Below are 19,386 nucleotides of genomic sequence, written 5' to 3'. Positions count from 1 at the left end.
GTCTCCCTGGCTTCTAGGTAAATGGCTATGACTTGAGGGGTAGGGGTATTAATGGGCTGAAAAATCATTTTCTCCTGTGTATGAGGAGCATGATGGCTATGGGCCAGCAGGGGCAATGTTTCTGCAGACTTCATCCTCTTATGACACAGTATTTCCCATTTACTTCATCAGTTCTTAATTCAGAGGCTACATGAGATCCTTTTTATCTAGACCCTGGAAAATAAGGGGTCTCCCTTGTTCTAGTCTCCCAATATATCCTCTTGTATGGTAAACCAAGCTGGGTTAACTTTTCCCCCTTGCACAACGAGAAAAACCAAGGTGGCAGGTTAACTACAGCCTTTCTTTAGACAAATAACTTTGACTTTTTTTATGTGTGCCAGTCCTGGGGCTTGAACTCAGTGCATGGAGCACAGTCCCTGAGCTTTAGTGCTCAAGGCTAGTGTTTTACCATTTGAGCCACAGCTGGCTTGTTTTGTTAGTTAATTGGAGAGAAGAGTCTCATGGGCTTTCCTGCCTGGGCTGGCTTTGAACTGTGATCCATACATCTCAGCCTCCTAAGTAGCCAGGATTACAGGTGTGAGACACTGGCACCTGGCTTTGGCTTTCTTTTTTCCTTCTTATTGTTCTCTGAGTGAGGTTGAAATGGTTGGTTTCTGTGTCATGCGGGCCTTGAATGTACAGGATTTTAGTTCTGTATTACCATGGTTCAAAGGTGCAGTATCTGCTTTGGCTTCCTTAGTACTTGCCCTGAGGATAAAGAGGGATAGGGAGATGTCACAGACATGGAGAAAGAAGCTCCCTTTCTCATCAAGTCTCACAGGAGGTACCCAACAGAGTCAATTCATTAGGATTCCAGGCTGTTTCAAATTTAATAGATGGCCACAATTTAATACTCTTCTCAAAGATCTTAGGAAGATAGTTGACATATTTTAAAATTTATTAAAGTCTAATTTATATACCTTTTCTGAGCATGGGAAGTATATGTCATATAAGAGATCGTTTGATTTTAATATTCAGGCCTACTTGCTCTTGGGTTCAATTCCACATGGAAGTTTATCTTAATTTAGAAAGCCAAGGCAATGAAATGAATCCCACAAGGCCTATAAGTGAATGGCTGGACAGTCCAGGTTATCCACACTCAGGCTCCATTCTGCTACTCTTGGGGCCCAGCCAGATTAGAGTGCTCTCCAAATACACAGTATTTTTCTTGCCTTCAAGCCTTTGCTTTCTCAGTTCCTGTAGCTGGAAAGACCTTTCTCTTTCTCTCTCCATCTTCATCTTTGGAATTCCTGAACCTATATTGCAGGCTCAGTTCAAAAAACAATTATTAGCTTAGTGCCAGTTGTTCACACCTGTAATACTAGCTAGCTATTCAGGAGCTGAGATTTGAAAAGTGTGGTTCAAAGCCATCCTGGGTAGGAAAGGCAATGAGACTCTTATCCCCAATTAACTAGCAAAAAGCCAGAAGTAGAAGCATGGCTCAAGTGGTAGAGTACCAGCCTTGAGCAAAATAAGCTAAGAGACAGTACCCAAGTCCCTGGGTTCAAGTCATACTACTGGCACAAAAAATGAAATTCCTCCTTGTGGCTTTTCAAAACCAGATGTAATCTGTACTTGTGAATGCTCTGGGGCTTGATTCTCCTTTCAGAGTAGAACAGGGAGTTATTCTGCTTTTTTATCTACTGTCTGTCTATCACAAGGCCCTGCACCAAGAAGACTTAGTATTTAAGTAATACAAGAGCAGTATTTTCTAGACATAGCCAAGTGGTGACTTAGTCTATTCTTTCCTCTTTCCCTCTGTTTTTCCCTCCTTCCTTCCTTCCTTCCTTCCTTCCTTCCCTCCCTCCCTCCCTCCTTCCCTCCCTCTCTCTCTCTCTCTCTCTCTTTCTTTCTTTCTTTCTTTCTCTCTCTTTCTCTCTTTCTCTCTCTCTCTCTCTCTCTCTCTTTCTTTCTTTCTTTCTTTCTTTCTTTCTTCCATCTGACTTTTATGAGATTTAAGAGACCTGGTCAGAGAGTTGCATATGACACAGCTCTAAATGAGGCCTTACATATATTTGGACCTATTTTTTCATTTTTTATTTTAAAGATACTGTATAGAGGGGTTACAATTACATGAGTAAGGTAATGAATACATTTCCTATCGGGCATTGTTACACCTCCTTTGTTTTTCCCTTACCAGCCCTTCCCTCCCCACCTCCCCAATTCCTCCCTCTCCCCCTGCAAGTTGTAAAGTTTGTTTTCAACATAGTGACTTGTACATCCAACAACGACAAAGATAAAGCCTCTTGTGTCCATATGTTGAGGTTCATTTCGCTTAGCATCAGCTTATATGGTCATATGTACATAGCTTTTGAACTTTTCTGCTTGTCTGGTAAGATTATCCTAGACATATACTGGTTATTGCAAATAAGTGAAACTATGAGACCTTTGTTACTTTGGGTCTGGCTTGCTTCACTTAATATAATTTTTTCCAAGTCTTTCCATTTCCTAACAAATGGGGTGGTGTCATTCTTTCTGATGGAGGCATAGAATTCATATATAATGTGGACCTATTTTTTATGTTGGTGAGGAAGTTTTTCATTTCTTTTTTTAATTAAGTTTTTTATTGTAGAAATACTGTACAAAGAGGTTACAGTTACATGAGCAAGGTAATGAGTATGTTTCTTATCCAGCATTCTTGGCTTCTCCTTTGTTTTTCCCCTACCATCCCTTCCCTCTCACCTCCTCAGCTATGCTCCCCCACCCCGACCCCACCTAAATTGTAAAGTTCATTTTTGTTGCAATGGGTCAATCTGTATCCCTATTTAAGCAATTTGTTTTTTCCCTTCCCCTCCACAAATTATACCAACATCAAATACAGTGAAAACAGGGGTTATACCATGGGGGAGGGACATACAAAGCAACAAAGAAATCACATGGTACCTTATAAATATGTTAGAAACAATAGCAAGGAAGAAAAAAACCACTTGTCATTTCTTAATTTCTAAGTACAACAAAATTTCAACAGGAAAAATGAGAGCAGATTTAGAGAAAAGCCATATCATGGGTTCGGAAAACAGATCCAAATCATGACAAAGGAAAGAATTGTTGAAAGAATTGCAATTTTTAGCTTGGTAAGAAAGAACCCGGACTCATTAAATGCTAGAATAGAAAGAAACTTTGAGAATGTTTAAGGAGTTTCCTTTATTAGTTAGGTACAATATGGGCAAAGCGAACTCTCAGACCTTTGGAATTTTAATTAATTGAAAAAGAAATTCTTAATTAATCTCTTGAATTTGCAACTGAGATAATATATTTCAACATTTCAAACTCAGATGGTATGCTTTTATGTCCGTAACAAAATCGTAGCTAAAACAATTGCCTATTCATTGTTTAATATTCTTTGTTCACTCATCATCCATAAAGTCATTAAACAAAAATTCACATGGACTTGGATACCATTTTTATTGGAAAATTGGAATTTCTTTCTTTTATTGCGTTGTTTACTAGGGCGCATCTTCTGAAGTGCATGACTGAAGCCAGTACTTGGTATATCTATTTCCTTACTTTATTCTTAAGTTTTTCTGAAAATTGCCTGGTTGCTGGTGGATCATCCCTGTAATCCTAGCTACTCTTGAGGCTGAGATCTAAGGATCATGGTTCAAAGCCAGCTCAGAGCCCAGGCAGGAAAGTCTGCAAGATTTTTTATTTTTTGTCTGTTGCAGGGCTTGACCTCAGGGCCTGGGCATTGTCCCTGAGCTCTTTTGCTCAAGGCTGGCTCTCTAACCACTTTGAGCCACAGCACCACTTCCAGTTTTTGAGTGGTTAATTGGAGATAAGAGTCTCATGAAGACTTTTCTGCTGGGGCTGTTTTTGAACTGTGATCCTCAGATCTCAGCTTCCTGAGTAGCTAGGATTACAGGTGTGAGCCACTGGCACCCAGCAAGACTCTTACCTTTAAATAACTACCAAGAAACTAGAAATCAAGCAGTGGCTCAAAGTGGTAGAGTTCTAGCCTTGAGCACAAAAGTTCAGGGATAGCACCCATGCCTTGAGTTCCAGCCCCAGGATCCACACAAAAGATTCTGAAAATTATAAAAGGAACACTTGCTGTGGTTAAAAACAAATCAAACAGTACAATTTCCAGTATATGCTGATAACCGCTGGTTTTCTTGTTGACTTTGTACTGTTTATTTTGTCTTTACTTAGCTTGTTCTCATATATTTCAATATTTTGAATTTTTTGAAATTTATCTTGCAAGTATATTGTTACATTAGTTTTATTTAATCCTCAGAAAGTTAGAAAATATACATAATTGGATTCTGGGCATCCAGAAAACATGTTTATATCACCAGTACCATTTGTCCAACTTACCCCTGTTGTTCAAGGTCAAGTATAGTTCTATGAAGTGCTAAAATATACATTATATTATAAATAAACTCTGTCTTCTCATCTCCTACACACTTACCCTAATCTCTCCTAATTTTAATTTTTTAAGATAAATTCTCACTTTGTAGCCCAGGCTAACCTGGAATCTGCAGTCTTTCTGCATCAACCTTGCCAGTGCTAAGATTGATGGCATGTAAGACCACACCTGGCTCCTAATTAATTTCAACATCTTCCCTCCCTTTCTCCCTCTTTCTCGATTTCCCTTTCCCTCCCTCCTTACCTCCTTTCCTCTCAAACTAATATGCACTTAATCCATGTTCTGTTCTTCTCAAAATTTATTTTATTTACTTATTTTCATTTTCTGATTACGGAGGGATTATAGTTACCTAAGTCAGGTAATGAGTACATTTTTTTTGGACAATGTCACTCTGTCCTTAAAATTTAAAGCCTTATAACCACTGGATGTGTGTAGTCTCTGGCAACGTTAGCCTTTTGCCTTTTTTCTTGGCTGCCTTGTGATACTGGTCCTTTCTTTAATGTTCCTGCAACATTTACTTTTCTTTATTTGGGATTGTAGTTAACCATTTTTATTTGTAATGTCTTCAACCCTTTTTCAAAGGTATGTTTGCAAACTGAGAGAGCCCCTTGGTGAATGTTTTCTAGCATGAGGGTGAGGGAAAGGGTTAGTTTACAGTCCCAGTTTAGGCTGCAGTGTTGTGTTCAGAAGTCAGGAGATAAGAACTATAAAAGAGTTCCTTTCACACTCCTTGAGTGAGTGGGGGTGTTTCTTTGAGAAGGATGTCCATGTTTACCAATTTGGAACTGAAAGAAGGATACCGTCTCCAAGAGACTCCTTTCTTTTTCCTTTCTTCTGTGAGGCTACTGTGTCCATGCTATCAAGTTGGCCTTGTTCTGCTGTTTTTCTGAATTGTGTTTTCTAGGGGTGGGATGAGCAGTTTCTTTTTCACCATGTGTTTCAGGGCCCTATTTGATTATGACCGGACTCGGGACAGCTGCCTGCCAAGCCAGGGGCTCAGCTTCTCTTATGGAGACATTTTGCATGTCATTAATGCCTCTGATGATGAGTGGTGGCAGGCAAGGCTGGTGACCCCACATGGAGAAAGCGAGCAGATTGGTGTGATCCCCAGTAAGAAGAGGTGAGTTATGATTACAAGTGAGATCTTTTCTTATTTTCATTGTGTCTCTGTCTTGTTTTCCTATTGTACTGTAAGTTGCTTGAAGGCACCATATGTGTCTTATGATGATTTCTGGGAAAAGATTGGTATTCAGGACAAGGTTTTTACTGAATGAGCCATAGTAGCTGCTGTGCTTGCAGCTAAGACCAAGATCTGGCAGTAACCATACTTCTTTCTGACTCTCAAACAGGGTGGAAAAGAAAGAGCGAGCTCGATTGAAAACTGTCAAATTCCATGCCAGGACAGGGATGATTGAGTCTAACAGGGTAAGTGGTGATCCCCAAGGAAATCTGTCAGGATATGAAAAGGGGCAAGTGTTTGATGTGATGCTAGGAGAACTGAGGAATGCAAAAGAATGTCTTTTTTTTCCAGGGGGCTGGCTCTGTCCTGTTAGACATATGACTACTTTTCAGAAAGCAGAGGGAGTACTGAAAAGCCCATGCTAGTCTGGGCCCTTCCCCTGGGTAACCGGCTCTGGAAAATGTGTCGCATTTGGCTATGTGGTGGGGACAATGGAAACCACTCATGGGTATCTCCCTGGTTACAGCTTCTGCCTCCCTTCAGACCACATGAGGCACAAGGGCTCTCCAGTCATGCCTTTTCTTCTATGAGCTTCACAGGCCAAAGAACTTCCGGAACAGTAGAGGAAAGAGAGACATGGAATACATGACTGTCTCTAATCAGTGGCACCTTAGGGCACATGTCCAGGAGGCTACAGTGACCTTTGTTCTTTAGGAAGTACCAGTGAGTGCTGTGAGGTTGGGCTAGGTAGAAACCTCTAACATCCCTACAACATTTTCCTGTAAACAATTTTCCTCTTACATCAACTTTCATTTAATCTCATAGATTCCATTTGTGAGAGATGGTCTTTTATTTAGGTCATCATTGTCTCCATTTTAGTTTTTCTTGCATGCTTTAAAATCCATTGTTTTTTTTTTTCTTCTGTCCTTCCCCTCCATCTTCATGTTCTTTCACAGTCGATCAAAACGAAACGTAAAAAGAGTTTTCGCCTATCTCGAAAGTTTCCATTTTACAAGAGCAAAGAAAACATGGCCCAGGAGAGCAGCATACAGGAACGTAAGTAGCAGCAGAGTCCAGAGTGCAGACTGACCGCAGCCCCATCCTCTTGTCCTCAGTTGTCCCTTCTCTTATGAGGAGTCTGGACACTGCCATGTGTGCCTGTGGCATGCACCTGCTTATTTGCAAAGTCAAAGCAGAATCACTCCGCACAGGGGAATGTTGGGCTTGTTTGTCCAGTTCCTCACTTGAGCTGGAGGCTCTGAGGTAGGGCTGGTCCTAGTTCCAGCCTCCAGAATGTCGCTGGCACTGGTGTTGGAAGTGCCAGACGGAGCTCTGCTGTGGGGGTAAGGAGCAGTTTCAGTCAGTGTCAGGGTTAGTAAAATGTTTTGTTTTGTTTTGTTTTTTTCTTCAAGAGAACAAGGTCTAAAGACTCTGTTGCTCTCCTGGCTTCTGCCTTTTTGTGTTTTCTTTCCTTAACTTCATTCATGTATGTCAATAGGAGAATTCAGCCTTCCCAGGCACTTGGAATTGAGGCTGTTTCTGGAATTCTGCACACATACAGAAGGACACAGAATATCTACATGACCCTCAGCAGGCTCAGGATTACTGTCATCTAGAGTACCTATAGAGTCAAATTCCAAAAGAAAACCTTTACTGCTTAAATTAGTTACTATAGGTGCAGTGTTGTTCAACATAGTCTATATAAAGATTTATTAAGAGACCCAAAGCTGATTTGGTTGAAAAGGCTATAATGCTGAACAATATTTATAACCAATGTTGGTAAATTATCTATCTATCTATCTAGTGTGTGTGTGTGTGTGTGTGTGTGTGTGTGTGTGTGTGTGTGTGGCACTGGGGCTTGAGCTCCACACTTTGTGCTCTGGTGATTTATTCTTTTTTCACTCACAGCTGGTATTCTACCACTTGAGCCAAACCTCCATGTCTGGGTTTTTGCTGCTTAATTGGAGATGAATCTCTTGGATTTGTCTCTTCTGGCTGGCATTGAACCTGGATTCTGAACCTCTTGAGTAGCTAAGATTACAGTTTTGAGCCACCAGTGCCCAACCCAGTCCTGATAAATCTTATCCTACAGTGTGCCTCAGAAGTTAATTGCTCTGACCCTAAACTTAAACATCAGGTCAAGCTTGAACAGTAGGGTTTCATTTGTCTCATTGTGAATTGTAAACATCTCATTTACTAGTTACTCCCTCCTTTACATGGATTGATCTGGATGTCTCCAGCCATGGGAACTGGCAGGAGACTGTCACATTCAAACAGGAAATTGTGCTTTTTAGACCTCTTGGTTCACAGTTATGTTATATCTGTTTGAGATGAACCCGAGAGATACAAGATGCCCTTGTCCAGATGAAGGCCAGGGCTCATCATCCTGGGTATACTCCATGACAGATGATAGAGGGAGTTGGTTCTGCTCATCACTAGTGGAAAGCCACCTGAGACAGATCTGAGATATTGTCGCCACACTACATCAGATAAGTCCCAGAACCTCCATTCAAGAATCTGGCCAGCAGAGTTGTCACTGCTCAGTGGCCCAGTCAGTGGACAGTGCCCATTGGATGACAAGAGTTGAAAGTACCTTGTGCCTGTTCTTCAGAAGCTGAGCAACTCAGGATAGCCTCGGTGGCCACCCCTCAGATGGCAGAAATATTTACCTTAAGAGTTTGGAGAGAGTGAGATCATACTGTGCAAAAGTTCCCCAGAGTGGATGGTGATTCTGTTTGGCCACCTGGCACCTGGAGATATATATGTCTCTTTTATGCAGTCACAGAGGGAAATGGCGATTTCATGGGTAAAGCATTTACCTGGACTCTACAACTACAAACTTGCTCAAAGCAAGGATTCTAAACCTTGATGTGTCGCCTATTGGGTTCTGACAACTCACTGTCTAGAGACTACCTCAAAAAGAGCTAATCTACTCCAAGGCTCTCTGACAACAAACTGAGTAACATTAAATCCAGAATCTTATCTGACCTGGAGTGTTCTTTGCAGCAAAATTCTTCACTTCCCTTTAGTTCTAGATCTTCATAGGACTTCATACTTCTTTCACTAATGCTCACTTGCTTCTGTATTCTTCCTTCCCCTTGTTGTTTTTCTGTGTTTTCTCTTCCCCCTGATTCTCTCCCTCCAATCTCCATCCATATTTCCCTCCCTCCCTCCTGCCCTCTCTCCTCTCTCTCTGTCTCTGCTGTCTGTGAAATCAGGACTTCCCTGGGTTAAGTGACGATTATTATGGAGCAAAGAACCTGAGTAAGTCAAATTTACACACTATTAACTGTGTTTGTGGCATGAGTGGAGATGGGTGGGGTTGGGATACAGGGGATATGGGGAAGGGGAAGGGGAGAGCAGTATTTGTGAGAACTCTGTTCCCATGGCAGGAGGAAGTACATGTGGCTCTGAAAGTCACATTTTGTCCTGCACTCCTGGTAACAAATCCTTACTATTCATGTCTGTGATTTTCTTTTATACCACCAAGTGATAGGACATGAGCTTGGCATCCCCCTTGGAAGGAGGTGGGCCCACCTATGTCTCCAGGGGAAAGCACTCAGTGAATGCATAACCTGTTATCAGGGGCAGGGTGCCTGCTAGTTGGATTCTTCTCCCATTGATAGCCCACTAAAGAGTTGAGGGTCTCCTCTTTAAAGTCTCTCTTCAGAGAGTTTTGATACTTTCCTTTCATGGCCTGCCTTTCATATGTTAAGCTTAGACATTGCAGATATTTTAGTTCCTCTAACTAGGAGCAAGGGTGCCACGAAACTCTTTGTCCTCCTGTACCTGAGCAGATCCAAGGCCTCAGCAAACAGGCATGACCAGCTAGCTGTCAATAGAGTATCTCTAATAGAGTGTTTCTTTTTTTGTTGTTGTTGATCATGGGGGCTGAACTCAGCCTGGGCGCCGTCCCTCAGCTCTTCAGCTCAAGGCTAGCGCTCTACCCCTTGAGCCACAGTGCCACTTCCTGCTTTTTTTTCTGCTTATGTGGTGCTGAGGAATCGAACCCAGGGCCTCATGCATGTGAGGCAAGCACTCTACCACTGAGCCAACTTCCCAGCCCTTATAGAGTGTTTCTAATAAAGTATCTCTAAGGTGCTAGGCTGGCCTGGTAGGGGCATCACACATCTGTACCACTTGTAGACCATATATTGTCATGTCTATCCCAAGAAACTTTTGAATAACTATTCCATTTTGGAAAATAATCCCAGAGTAGAAAATGGAAGAACCTAAATGATTGGACCTTAGCAGCCACCCCTATTACAGGCAGGTATATAGATATCTGGCCACACTGATGGGTCTCTGTAAGTATATACTCTCCTTCAATAAATAATCTAGGTTTAAAGGATAGAGACTACCAGCAAGGAGTGTTCAGGAACTAGCCATATGTGGCAACTCTGTCAGTCCTGGGGGCTGGAGCGGGGTAGGGCTGGGGGGTGGGGAAGAGGGGGTGGCAGCATATCATTATCTGGAACAGTGTGGTCTTGGCTGAAATGAGCAGCGTCTCTCCATGGTTTGATCTGTTTCATGTCCCATCTCCATTTGCTTGTTGTCTGGGGGGAGGGGTACCTTTGTTTGTGCCTCCTGTGAATGTCGCTCTCTGCTTGAGCTTCCTTTGCCCATGTTCAGAGATGGGCAGATCCCAACTGTCTGAGACAGGATGCCTGTCTTGTCCTTGAGATATTCCTGTTGGTTTGTTGTCTCTGTATTTTGACATGTCTGTCTGATAGTGGATGGAGGCACATCTCCCCCCTTACCACCCAAGCCAAACTATCTTCAGGAGTGGCTGCAGAAGGTCAGAGCAGTGTTTCCTAGTAGCTGCTTATCCTGTTCAATGCTTCAACTCTTAGTTGTGATGTACCACATGGGTCTGTTTGAGCAGCATATTCCCTGGCTTTTTCTCTGCAACTGTCCCTTATCTCTTCTTTCCTGCCATTAGCTTTGGGAGATGCATTTTAAGATAAGATTTGGAAACCTTCCAAGTCAGATGGTTTGATTGATATGAAGAAAATGCTGTGGAAGGAAGGAAGGAAGGAAAGGAAGGAAGGAAGGAAGGACGGAAGGAAGGAAGGAAGGACGGAAGGACCCTAGGGAAGGACTTGCAGACTGAAGAGGGCTCTGGGAACACATAGGAGGTGGCCAGGGCATCAGGATTGAAACTGTGCCTCCTACTAGGTGGCCTGGATGTGGCAGGCCTCCTGTGCCCTGACTCAGTTGGCAGTTCAATATTTCACTCCTGGAGCATTTGAGTTTTGTGCTGCATGTGACCTCTCAATGGTGTGTTCTGAATTGGAGTCTCTTTCTTGTTGGCTTGCAGAGGGAGTGACATCCAACACCAGTGACAGCGAAAGCAGTTCCAGTAAGTGTGTGTCAATTCCCCCACCCCTGTGTTATGTAGCTCCACCATGTCTCCCAGCCATCCTCATTCCAGTGTCACATGGCTGCCGTTCCTGCTCAGAGGCTGCTGCTCCTTTGAGCCACGTACACTTTGAGCCCATGGAGATACTATGGTGTGCTCATTCTTTTTGTGGGATGAATTTGCCCAATGGCTGATAGAGAGTATAAGTCCTGTAGTTCTGGCCAGCCTGGCTTCAAAATATCCCTAGGATCCTGGGGAGAGTGAACTGCCAGTGGGAAAATCCCTGCCATGAGCATTGCAGGCTGTACATGCTGCCAGGTTTACAGATTAGCTCAGAGACCAAAAGCCAAATGGCTCCTGTAGAATAGCATACCGAATCTGCCTTTCTTAGTTGCTAGGAACTCCTTACCTCCTGGCTATATTATATGGTCAGAAAGGAAATTATCAGTTTTCCTTGAAAATTCTGTGACTACACCAGAGAACCATAACTTAAACATGATAAACTTTAGCAATATTGGCCTTCATGGAGCTATGGTGTCTAGAGTCCTTCAAAAATCCATTTAGGATCTTAGAAGAAACCTTTTAGCAAGCACCCTATGGCTCAAGGCAGATATCACTGCCTTCCCTGGTATTATAGTATTACTCTCAGCTACTTTGGGATCTGCAGGCACCCAATGCCAAGTGGGTTGGTGACTGTTTTAGGAAAACCTCGTCGTTGCCATGCTACATGGAACTCCACATGAGGACAGAGAGGGCTCTGCATTGCTCGTAAGGGCCACTGGGGCCATGTACCTCTTTTCTGGATGCTTCTTCCAGAGGCAGGGGGAATAAGTAGACCCTTAAAAGGTTAGGCTGCAGCTTTGGGGATTAACATGAGTCCTTGGACTACTTACTGCCTGCCTCTACAGGTAAGGGGAAGGACTTGGACAAGTATGTCCTGGCCAGTTGAACCCTCTCTGTGGTTCTTTCCAGAGCAAAGGAACCACTGATCATAACCAACTCTTAAGTGTAAAAATGGTTCTGATAGAAATTATGGTGGTTTCCTGGCTTCTGGGCTTTGGCGCTTTGACCAACAGTATTTCACCGAATGAAAACCACTAAAGCCTGCCTGGGGCCAGAGGATGGTTTTTCAAGCCTTTTTGCCAACAGAAGCAGACTAGACCACAGTATGGGTAGGCAGTAGCAAACACCATTGCATCAGGCTTTTTTGCAGTGGAAGTGGGATATGGTGAATGCTGTACACAGGAAGGTAAATCATTCAGTGCTAATCTGTCTCCTTTTTGTTACAGAAGGACAAGAGGATGCTATTTTATCATATGAGCCAGTGATACGACAAGAAAGTAAGCCCTCCTCTGAGAGTCTTGCTTTCATGTTAGTCTCCTGTTGTGGGGCTCAATGCAGTGGGTGCTAGAGCAACAGGGAAAGGTTCAGGGAAAGAGGAAGGCTCAGCTCCTTATACATCAAGCACTTGGACTCTTCCTCCTCTTGTATCATGGAAGCCATCCAGTACACACCTCTTGTTATGCTTTTGCCTGTTCTTGGGAGGTCTTCCAAGGAGAGGGCAGGTTTACAACAAAGGTCTGTTTCAATGGGGATAGCCACTGCAGAAAAGGATTCCTCTTTTGGGTGTCTGCCCTGTAAAAATCTTTGTTGGGTGGCTGGTGTCCATACAGAGCTCTCTCCTGAATCTCTTGGACAGGGAATCTGAAGCTTCTGGCTTCAGACTTGTCCCAAGACTTATGTATTATCCAATGAAAGGATCTTCAATGTTCTTGTAGTGAAGAACCAGAGAATGGCTGTGGATACTTCACTCTTTTTTGAGTGGTGGATCCATAATGAATGTGTTCTAGCCAGACTCAAAGGTGGGATGGGCTTCCCTTCAGGGCTTCTGTTCACTGTCTCAATGTTTTCCATTCCCAGTTCACTACGCCAGGCCCGTGATCATCCTGGGCCCAATGAAGGACCGAGTCAACGATGACCTGATCTCTGAGTTCCCACATAAATTTGGATCCTGTGTGCCACGTAAGAGCCCAGGCTGGTCCAAATAAGCAAGGGTTGGCACCCTGGGAACTGCTATTGCAGTGTTGTGTGGAAAGTAGCTAGGATCAGATACTAGGCCTTTTGGGAAAAGGATACATCTGAAAAAGAGTACAAAGTGATAGATGTCCTAAGAGTAGATGGGGTTCGGAGGGCTAAGACACCCAGCTTGGCTGCTCACTTGCTGCTTTGGGAAATTGTCAAGGCAATAGGAATGATTGAACAAATAAGGAGACCCAGCCTAAGCATTATTTATGATTTCAGGGGTGTGTGTGTGTGTGCACATGTGCATGCACATGCATGTGTGTACTCACGCACCTACATGCTGGTCCTGTGGCTTGAACTCAGGGCCTGGGTGCTGACTCTGAGTTTTTTTGTTCAAGGCTAGCATTCTACCATTTGATCCACAGCTCCACCTCCTGTTTTTTGGTAGTTAATTGGAGAAAAGAGTTTCACAGACTTTCCTGCCTCGGCTGGCTTTGACCCACCAATCCCCAGCTGTGATGTTTTTTTTTTTGGGGGGGGGGGTGCTGCTGGTCATTCAAAATAGGGCCTTGTATGCTAAGTGCTTTAAAGATGCACCCTCTGCTAGGCCCTAGTTTAGGAAGTTCCACCTTTCTGGTGCAGTTGAACATAAAGTGAATAGCCTTACTTGTGTGACATCTGGAGGTGTAACTGTGAAAAGTAACTGTTCCCAACTACTTTTTCCCCCAATTATCTAAAAAAGCCTAAATTGACCCTGTCACCCTCCCAGGTGAGAGACAATCAATTCAACTTTTATGGCACAGAGCCGATCACTGTCCTTGACTTTGACTTATGGTGGTCCTTTTTTTTTTTTTCCTTCAGATACTACCCGGCCTCGGCGTGAAAATGAAGTGGATGGACAGGACTATCATTTTGTAGTATCCCGGGAACAGATGGAGAAGGATATTCAGGACAACAAGTTTATTGAGGCAGGCCAGTTCAATGATAATCTCTACGGGACCAGCATCCAGTCAGTACGGGCAGTTGCAGAGAGGGTAAGCAGAGAGAGGTGGCCAGACCTCCCATGCGCCTTAGAGGCAAGACAGATATCCTGGTTCTGTTGCACTTGTATTCTCATCCTTCCACGATGGGGCCTATCTAGTGGTCCTACTGACCAAAGGCATGGCAGTTCTGCAGATTCCAGCCCTTGGGTGGAGGTGCCTATCCCTCCTGTGTCTCACACTGAATTGTCATCCACTGGGGAAAAGGGGACTCCCTAGGCAGATATGATCTTTTCTGGATAATAAAAGCAAACCATAGTACCAGAGAATGTCAGAGAAAAGATATTGTGGGTCATGCTGGGTGTCCTTAGTGCCCTGAGTGGCATTTGAAATGCCATTAGATTTCTGTGTGGGGGTAGGTGGATAAGGAGCAGGACTGACACAAATCTGCTTCCTCAGGGCAAGCACTGCATCTTAGATGTTTCCGGCAATGCTATCAAGAGACTGCAGCAAGCACAACTTTACCCCATTGCCATTTTCATCAAGCCCAAATCCATTGAAGCACTTATGTAAGTTGTTTGCTGGTGTCAGACATGCCCTACTAGGATAGGCTGCTGGAACAGAAATGGAGAGTAAAGTGATTTGTTGGGCGGGGTTAGGACCCAGTGGATGCAGAAGGAAACTGGCCCAGTTCTGACTGTTCGCTGCCCTTTCTGTTTGAGTGCCTGTGTGTGCATGCTGTTTCAGTTGGGCTTTGAGACCTGTAAGGTTTGTGGATGGAGTTAGGGGCTTCCCTGAGAGGATAGTTTGGCAGATTTTTCAGGGAACCTGGATCACTCCTTTTTGATCATAAAAACAAGATCCTCTTTGGAGCTATTTTGCTGCTTCTGTGTCTTTGGCAGGGAAATGAACCGACGACAGACATACGAGCAAGCAAATAAGATCTATGACAAAGCCATGAAACTGGAGCAGGAATTTGGAGAATATTTTACAGGTAAGAATCCCTGCTGCCCTGCCTGGGGTTCCATGAAACTAGCCAGACGCCTGCTTCTGAGTTTGGCTCAGAAAGGGTTAGGTCTTAGGGTCAGGCACGCCTGCACAGAGCTGCTCCATTCATTTGAGCTGTTGAACTCTGACATGTCGAGCACTTGAGTTCCTCCCGCCCATCTGGTCACAGTTTACCAATTTCTCTCATAAACCATTCCCCAAATGCTTCCAAATGTTGGTTGGTTCATTTAGTTTTCATTTTTGAGGGGTGAGTAAATATTTTTAATTATTATAAAGGTGATATACAGAGGGGTTACTGTTATATAAGTCAGGTAAAGAGTATATTTCTTTTTGGACAATATCACCCCTTCCCTCATTCTCTCCCAATTCTGCTTTCTTGTCTCTGCTAGATTGCAGGTCCCTCTATTATGTTGTTTCCCTCCCCCCCACCCAGATCTTTCTTTGCCTTGCATGTTTTAGGTACTGAATAAACATTTGTTGATGATGATGATTTTGTGGTGTGATATTCAAGTTATCTCTTAGGGGTTTGTGTATGTGTGTGTGTGTGTGTGTGTGTGTTTATATGGTCATCTGTTTTAGAAAGTCAGTTCCTAAGAAGTTGCAGAAATTCCCTTGTAATTGTCCCTTACCTTTTAAAAACGCAGTGACAGATTCTGTGTGTGTGCAGGGCAATGGTGAGTAAATTCTAGCTGGTGGTGCTAGGTTAACTGGGTAAAGAATTAAAAAATGTTCTGGACTCCAGTGGCTCACACCTATAAGGAGGTGTGAGATCTGGGGGATCTCTCAGGAGGCTGAGATCTAGGGATCATAATTTGAAGTCAGCCCAGGCAAACAAATCCAAGAGACTCTTATCTCCTGTGTAAGCAGCAAAAGCTTATAGTGGAGCTGTGGCTCAAGTGGTGGAGCATATCCTTGAGCAAAAAAGCTAAGGGACAGCACCTAGGCCCTGAGTTCAAGCCCCAGTTCTTGCAAAAAACCCCCCACAAAACAACAAACACCAACACCACCAGAACTCAGAAATATGCTTGCACACCATGAGTCTTTGGAGCTCAATTTCCTGTCAGTGTCCATGTCCTTGTTCTCTGGGCTGACCTCTGACACAGAGCAGATGTGATAGCCCCAGGTGTCCTGCCTCTTGCCAGAAATTGTGGCTTTCTCCTTTTCCTCTGGATAATTGGGATTTTCCAGGCCTTTGAATGAGACTGCTATCCTTATGGCAGCCAAGAGCAACATGAACTGCAGTGTCTGGCATGTTGTGGGTGGCTCATTAAACATCTTTTGAATCAATACATTTTTCTGTTCATTGGTTTCTAATCTCACTATCTTAAAAAGCTGACTTCTAGCTCTGGGCTTGAGGCCTCCAGCTAGCTTCCCTCCTGCCCTGAACTCACAGACAACTGTTTAGCAACACAAACCCATGCTTCCCTGAGTATCCTTGTGTGTGTGCACAGGGGACATCACATGACGGATGGGAGAGGCAGGATGGCCGGGGGTGGGGGGGTATGTTATAGACTACAGTAATAATTTTGTTTTCCTCTTCACTTCAGCCATTGTACAGGGTGACTCACTGGAAGAGATTTATAACAAAATCAAACAAATCATTGAGGACCAGTCTGGGCACTACATTTGGGTCCCATCCCCTGAAAAACTCTGAAGAATCCCCTCCAACCATTCTCTTGTGAACAGAAGAAATCAAGTCCCTCTTCCCTCCTCCCTCTTCATTCCTGTCCCCATGGGGAGAACAAATGACTACTGTTCTTATCCCCTTTTTTAAGATATGTCAAAAATTGAGTTTTCTAGTCCTGTATTTTTCTTTCCTTAACTTTTTTAATTTGGTTTTGTTTTATTTTTGGGATGATGCCATCTCACTCATCATGTGACTGTGCCCATTCCTGCATGGACCTTTCCCAAGCGCTAGCACAGGTGCGAATCCATCAGAGCCATTGTTTTCATAAACACCTAGCAGAAGCGAAGAGAAGAGAGGAGGACTGATGGAAAGACAGACTCTGGATAGCTGCACGGCTTGTGAAGTGATCTAACAGCACCACGTGATGAGGTGCTCCTGGGCATTTCTACCCACCTGTACTGCTGGCTTGCAGCTCTGAACGGTGCAAAATAATGGCAACAGAAAGTATCTTATTTATATATAGATATATATATATGTAATTTATATAAAATACATAGAAATTATTATATATATTATACACTCTCTTATTATATATATATATACATATATATATGTATGTATATATATATACACTCACCTACATGGGGACTAGAAAATCTATGGAGACTTCATCAATGGTACTATGTTATTAGAGAAATGCTTTAATTTTCATATTCAAATCAGATGGCATCTTCTGTCCCACCTGGCTGGGAAGGGATTGGGAAGTAATAAGTGCCACGCCAGGGGCACTCACTTGCATTCAAATCATTCTCTTGAGAGCTAAGGTTTGCTCCAGGCGGGGTCAGCCTGGGGCCTGAGAGAAGAGGCTTTGCTTGGGGGACAGAGGGTTTGGAGATTTGACAGCCCAGAGAGAGCAGCTGCTGCCCCTGCAGTGCAGCCAGCCCCTCCCTGTGTGGGAAGAGAGAATGGTAACTGATGCTCCAGATAAACTTGCCTATTGTTTTATGCCACCTGACGTGTCTGCATGAGAGCTTTCCTCTTTTTTGTTCATTTTTAAGCTGCTGTTAAACCAAAACCACGTTGTGCTACTGTATCAGCCTTTTCATTCTTCCAAATTTTACTTTTCCTATTTAAGTGAATGCGTAGAATCCAATTTGCCAGTGTTCTAAAGGCTTGTGAGGTTCTGAGAGGAGCCAGGACCCGGGATGTAGTAGGTGACCCAGGTCTGGCCCATCCATGGAGTCAGCAGAGGGAAAGCTGGGGCTCTGCAGTGCATACTGGCCTCCACTAACCCACTGAGGACATGCTAGGTTTGTCTGGGGCCCTTCAAGGGGCCATTGACAAGGACAGGGAGGTGCTTGCCTTCTGGCTCAGTGCCAGGACAGTGGAACAGCACCAGGCATGGCCAGCCATGTAGTGAGTTGGATTTGGTTCTTTTCTTTTCTTTTCTTTTGCAGCTGCTCCATTTGCCCTACCCCAGCCCCATCACCAACAGCTGGTAGCTTACTTTTTCTTGAAGAAGAAAGTAGACTTTCAATGCTATAAATGAGCTGTAGAGCTAAGATTCACTCACTGGTGAGCTGTGAAGCCTTGTTGCTTTTCCCAGAGTCTGATGGCAGTGACGGGTCCACGGAGTTTTCCTCCTGCCACCAGTGCAGGCAGCAGGTGTGGTCCAGGCCCTACCCCGCCCCCACTGTGCTCCTTTGAAGCCAACGTGCCTCCCTCACCTCCACACTGGAGGGATGATGTAGGGGAGAGAACCTAGAAAAACTTGGCCCTTGAGTTGAGCCCACTGGGTTAGGACCAGTGCAAATGACACAATGTTGAAGATGCTTTAAGCACTACCGGCCACTAGCAGGAACTATGTTCGCAGGTATCCTAACAGTATAATGAGGCTAACTGAAGTGTGGGGCCCACAAGTGAGGGGAAAGAACAGGCAGCAGCTTTCCCTTGGGCAGTACACTGGATTGAAGGCAAAGAGGGATAGCGTGATGGCTGATTGTGACTCTGATGAGGGAGGTGAGCAGGGAGTGGTGATTCCTGATGGTAACAGTGACACATGTGTGAACAATGATGCTCAACCCTTCCTCTCTTCCTCCCTCGCAGAGTTGAAAAGCAAAGTTTTCAAAGTAAGCATGACACTAGTTGGTTTACCAGTGTTCCTTCCAAGGAGACATATATTTTTTAATAAATGATAGTTGCAATGAACTGTGGCTCAGAGATTTTCTTGAAAGAGTTGAACAGGAATGCTGGAGCCACTGCAGTGTGGAAAAGGGTGCTGACCTTTGCTGGGGAGGGGCTCTGGCCTTGCTCCTTGCGTGCTGATCTGCCAGGCAGTTCTTGGGATGTGTGTGTGTGACCCTGCAGGTGGTAAAAAGCTGGGTGCTTGGTAAAGACCAAGGAGACCATCCTGGCACACATGCTGTCTTGAACAGCACCAATTAGGTATAGGGAAGCGCAAGATTGATGATGAAAAGTGCCCAGGATATAAGATACTATAAAAAGCAGCATTAGAGCAAGCAGCATAGCCTAGTAATGAACTGATGGAGGAAAATGAGTGATTAAGAGAAGGCCACCTGCCAGCTTGCTAGTTTCCAAGAATGGAAGTGAGATGAGTCTATCTTGCAGAGGGCCACACTCACCCCTGAGGCCCTTGGAAGTGGGAAGAAATGTTTAGAGCAGGTAATGCCATGCTGATTATGTCAAGAAGTCTGAAGAGCCACTGCTGTAATGGCTGGTAGCTCACACATGTAATCCTAGCTGCTCAGGAGACTGAGATCTGAGGACTGAGGTTTAAAACTA

General features: G+C 44.0%; 1 protein-coding gene across 1 annotated transcript in view; it reads left to right on the top strand.

Annotated features, from left to right (window-relative positions):
• Dlg3 (discs large MAGUK scaffold protein 3) overlaps positions 1–18,792 on the top strand; it is a 59,932-nt gene extending 41,140 nt beyond the window's left edge. Inside the window, 10 exon segments of the mRNA XM_042694892.1 lie at positions 5,349–5,525; positions 5,755–5,830; positions 6,542–6,641; positions 10,906–10,947; positions 12,237–12,287; positions 12,868–12,969; positions 13,831–14,003; positions 14,409–14,518; positions 14,852–14,943; positions 16,505–18,792. Coding sequence (XP_042550826.1) covers positions 5,349–5,525; positions 5,755–5,830; positions 6,542–6,641; positions 10,906–10,947; positions 12,237–12,287; positions 12,868–12,969; positions 13,831–14,003; positions 14,409–14,518; positions 14,852–14,943; positions 16,505–16,611 — 1,030 coding nt within the window. The 3' untranslated portion in view covers positions 16,612–18,792.
• The last annotated feature ends 594 nt before the right edge of the window (positions 18,793–19,386 follow it).

Source organism: Dipodomys spectabilis, unplaced genomic scaffold (assembly GCF_019054845.1).
Source record: "Dipodomys spectabilis isolate Male_0828 unplaced genomic scaffold, ASM1905484v1 ptg000176l, whole genome shotgun sequence".
In the NCBI taxonomy this organism is placed as follows: domain Eukaryota; kingdom Metazoa; phylum Chordata; class Mammalia; order Rodentia; family Heteromyidae; genus Dipodomys; species Dipodomys spectabilis.
The sequence above is the reverse complement of the archived record's forward strand: the minus strand, read 5'-3'. Positions and strand labels throughout refer to the sequence as shown.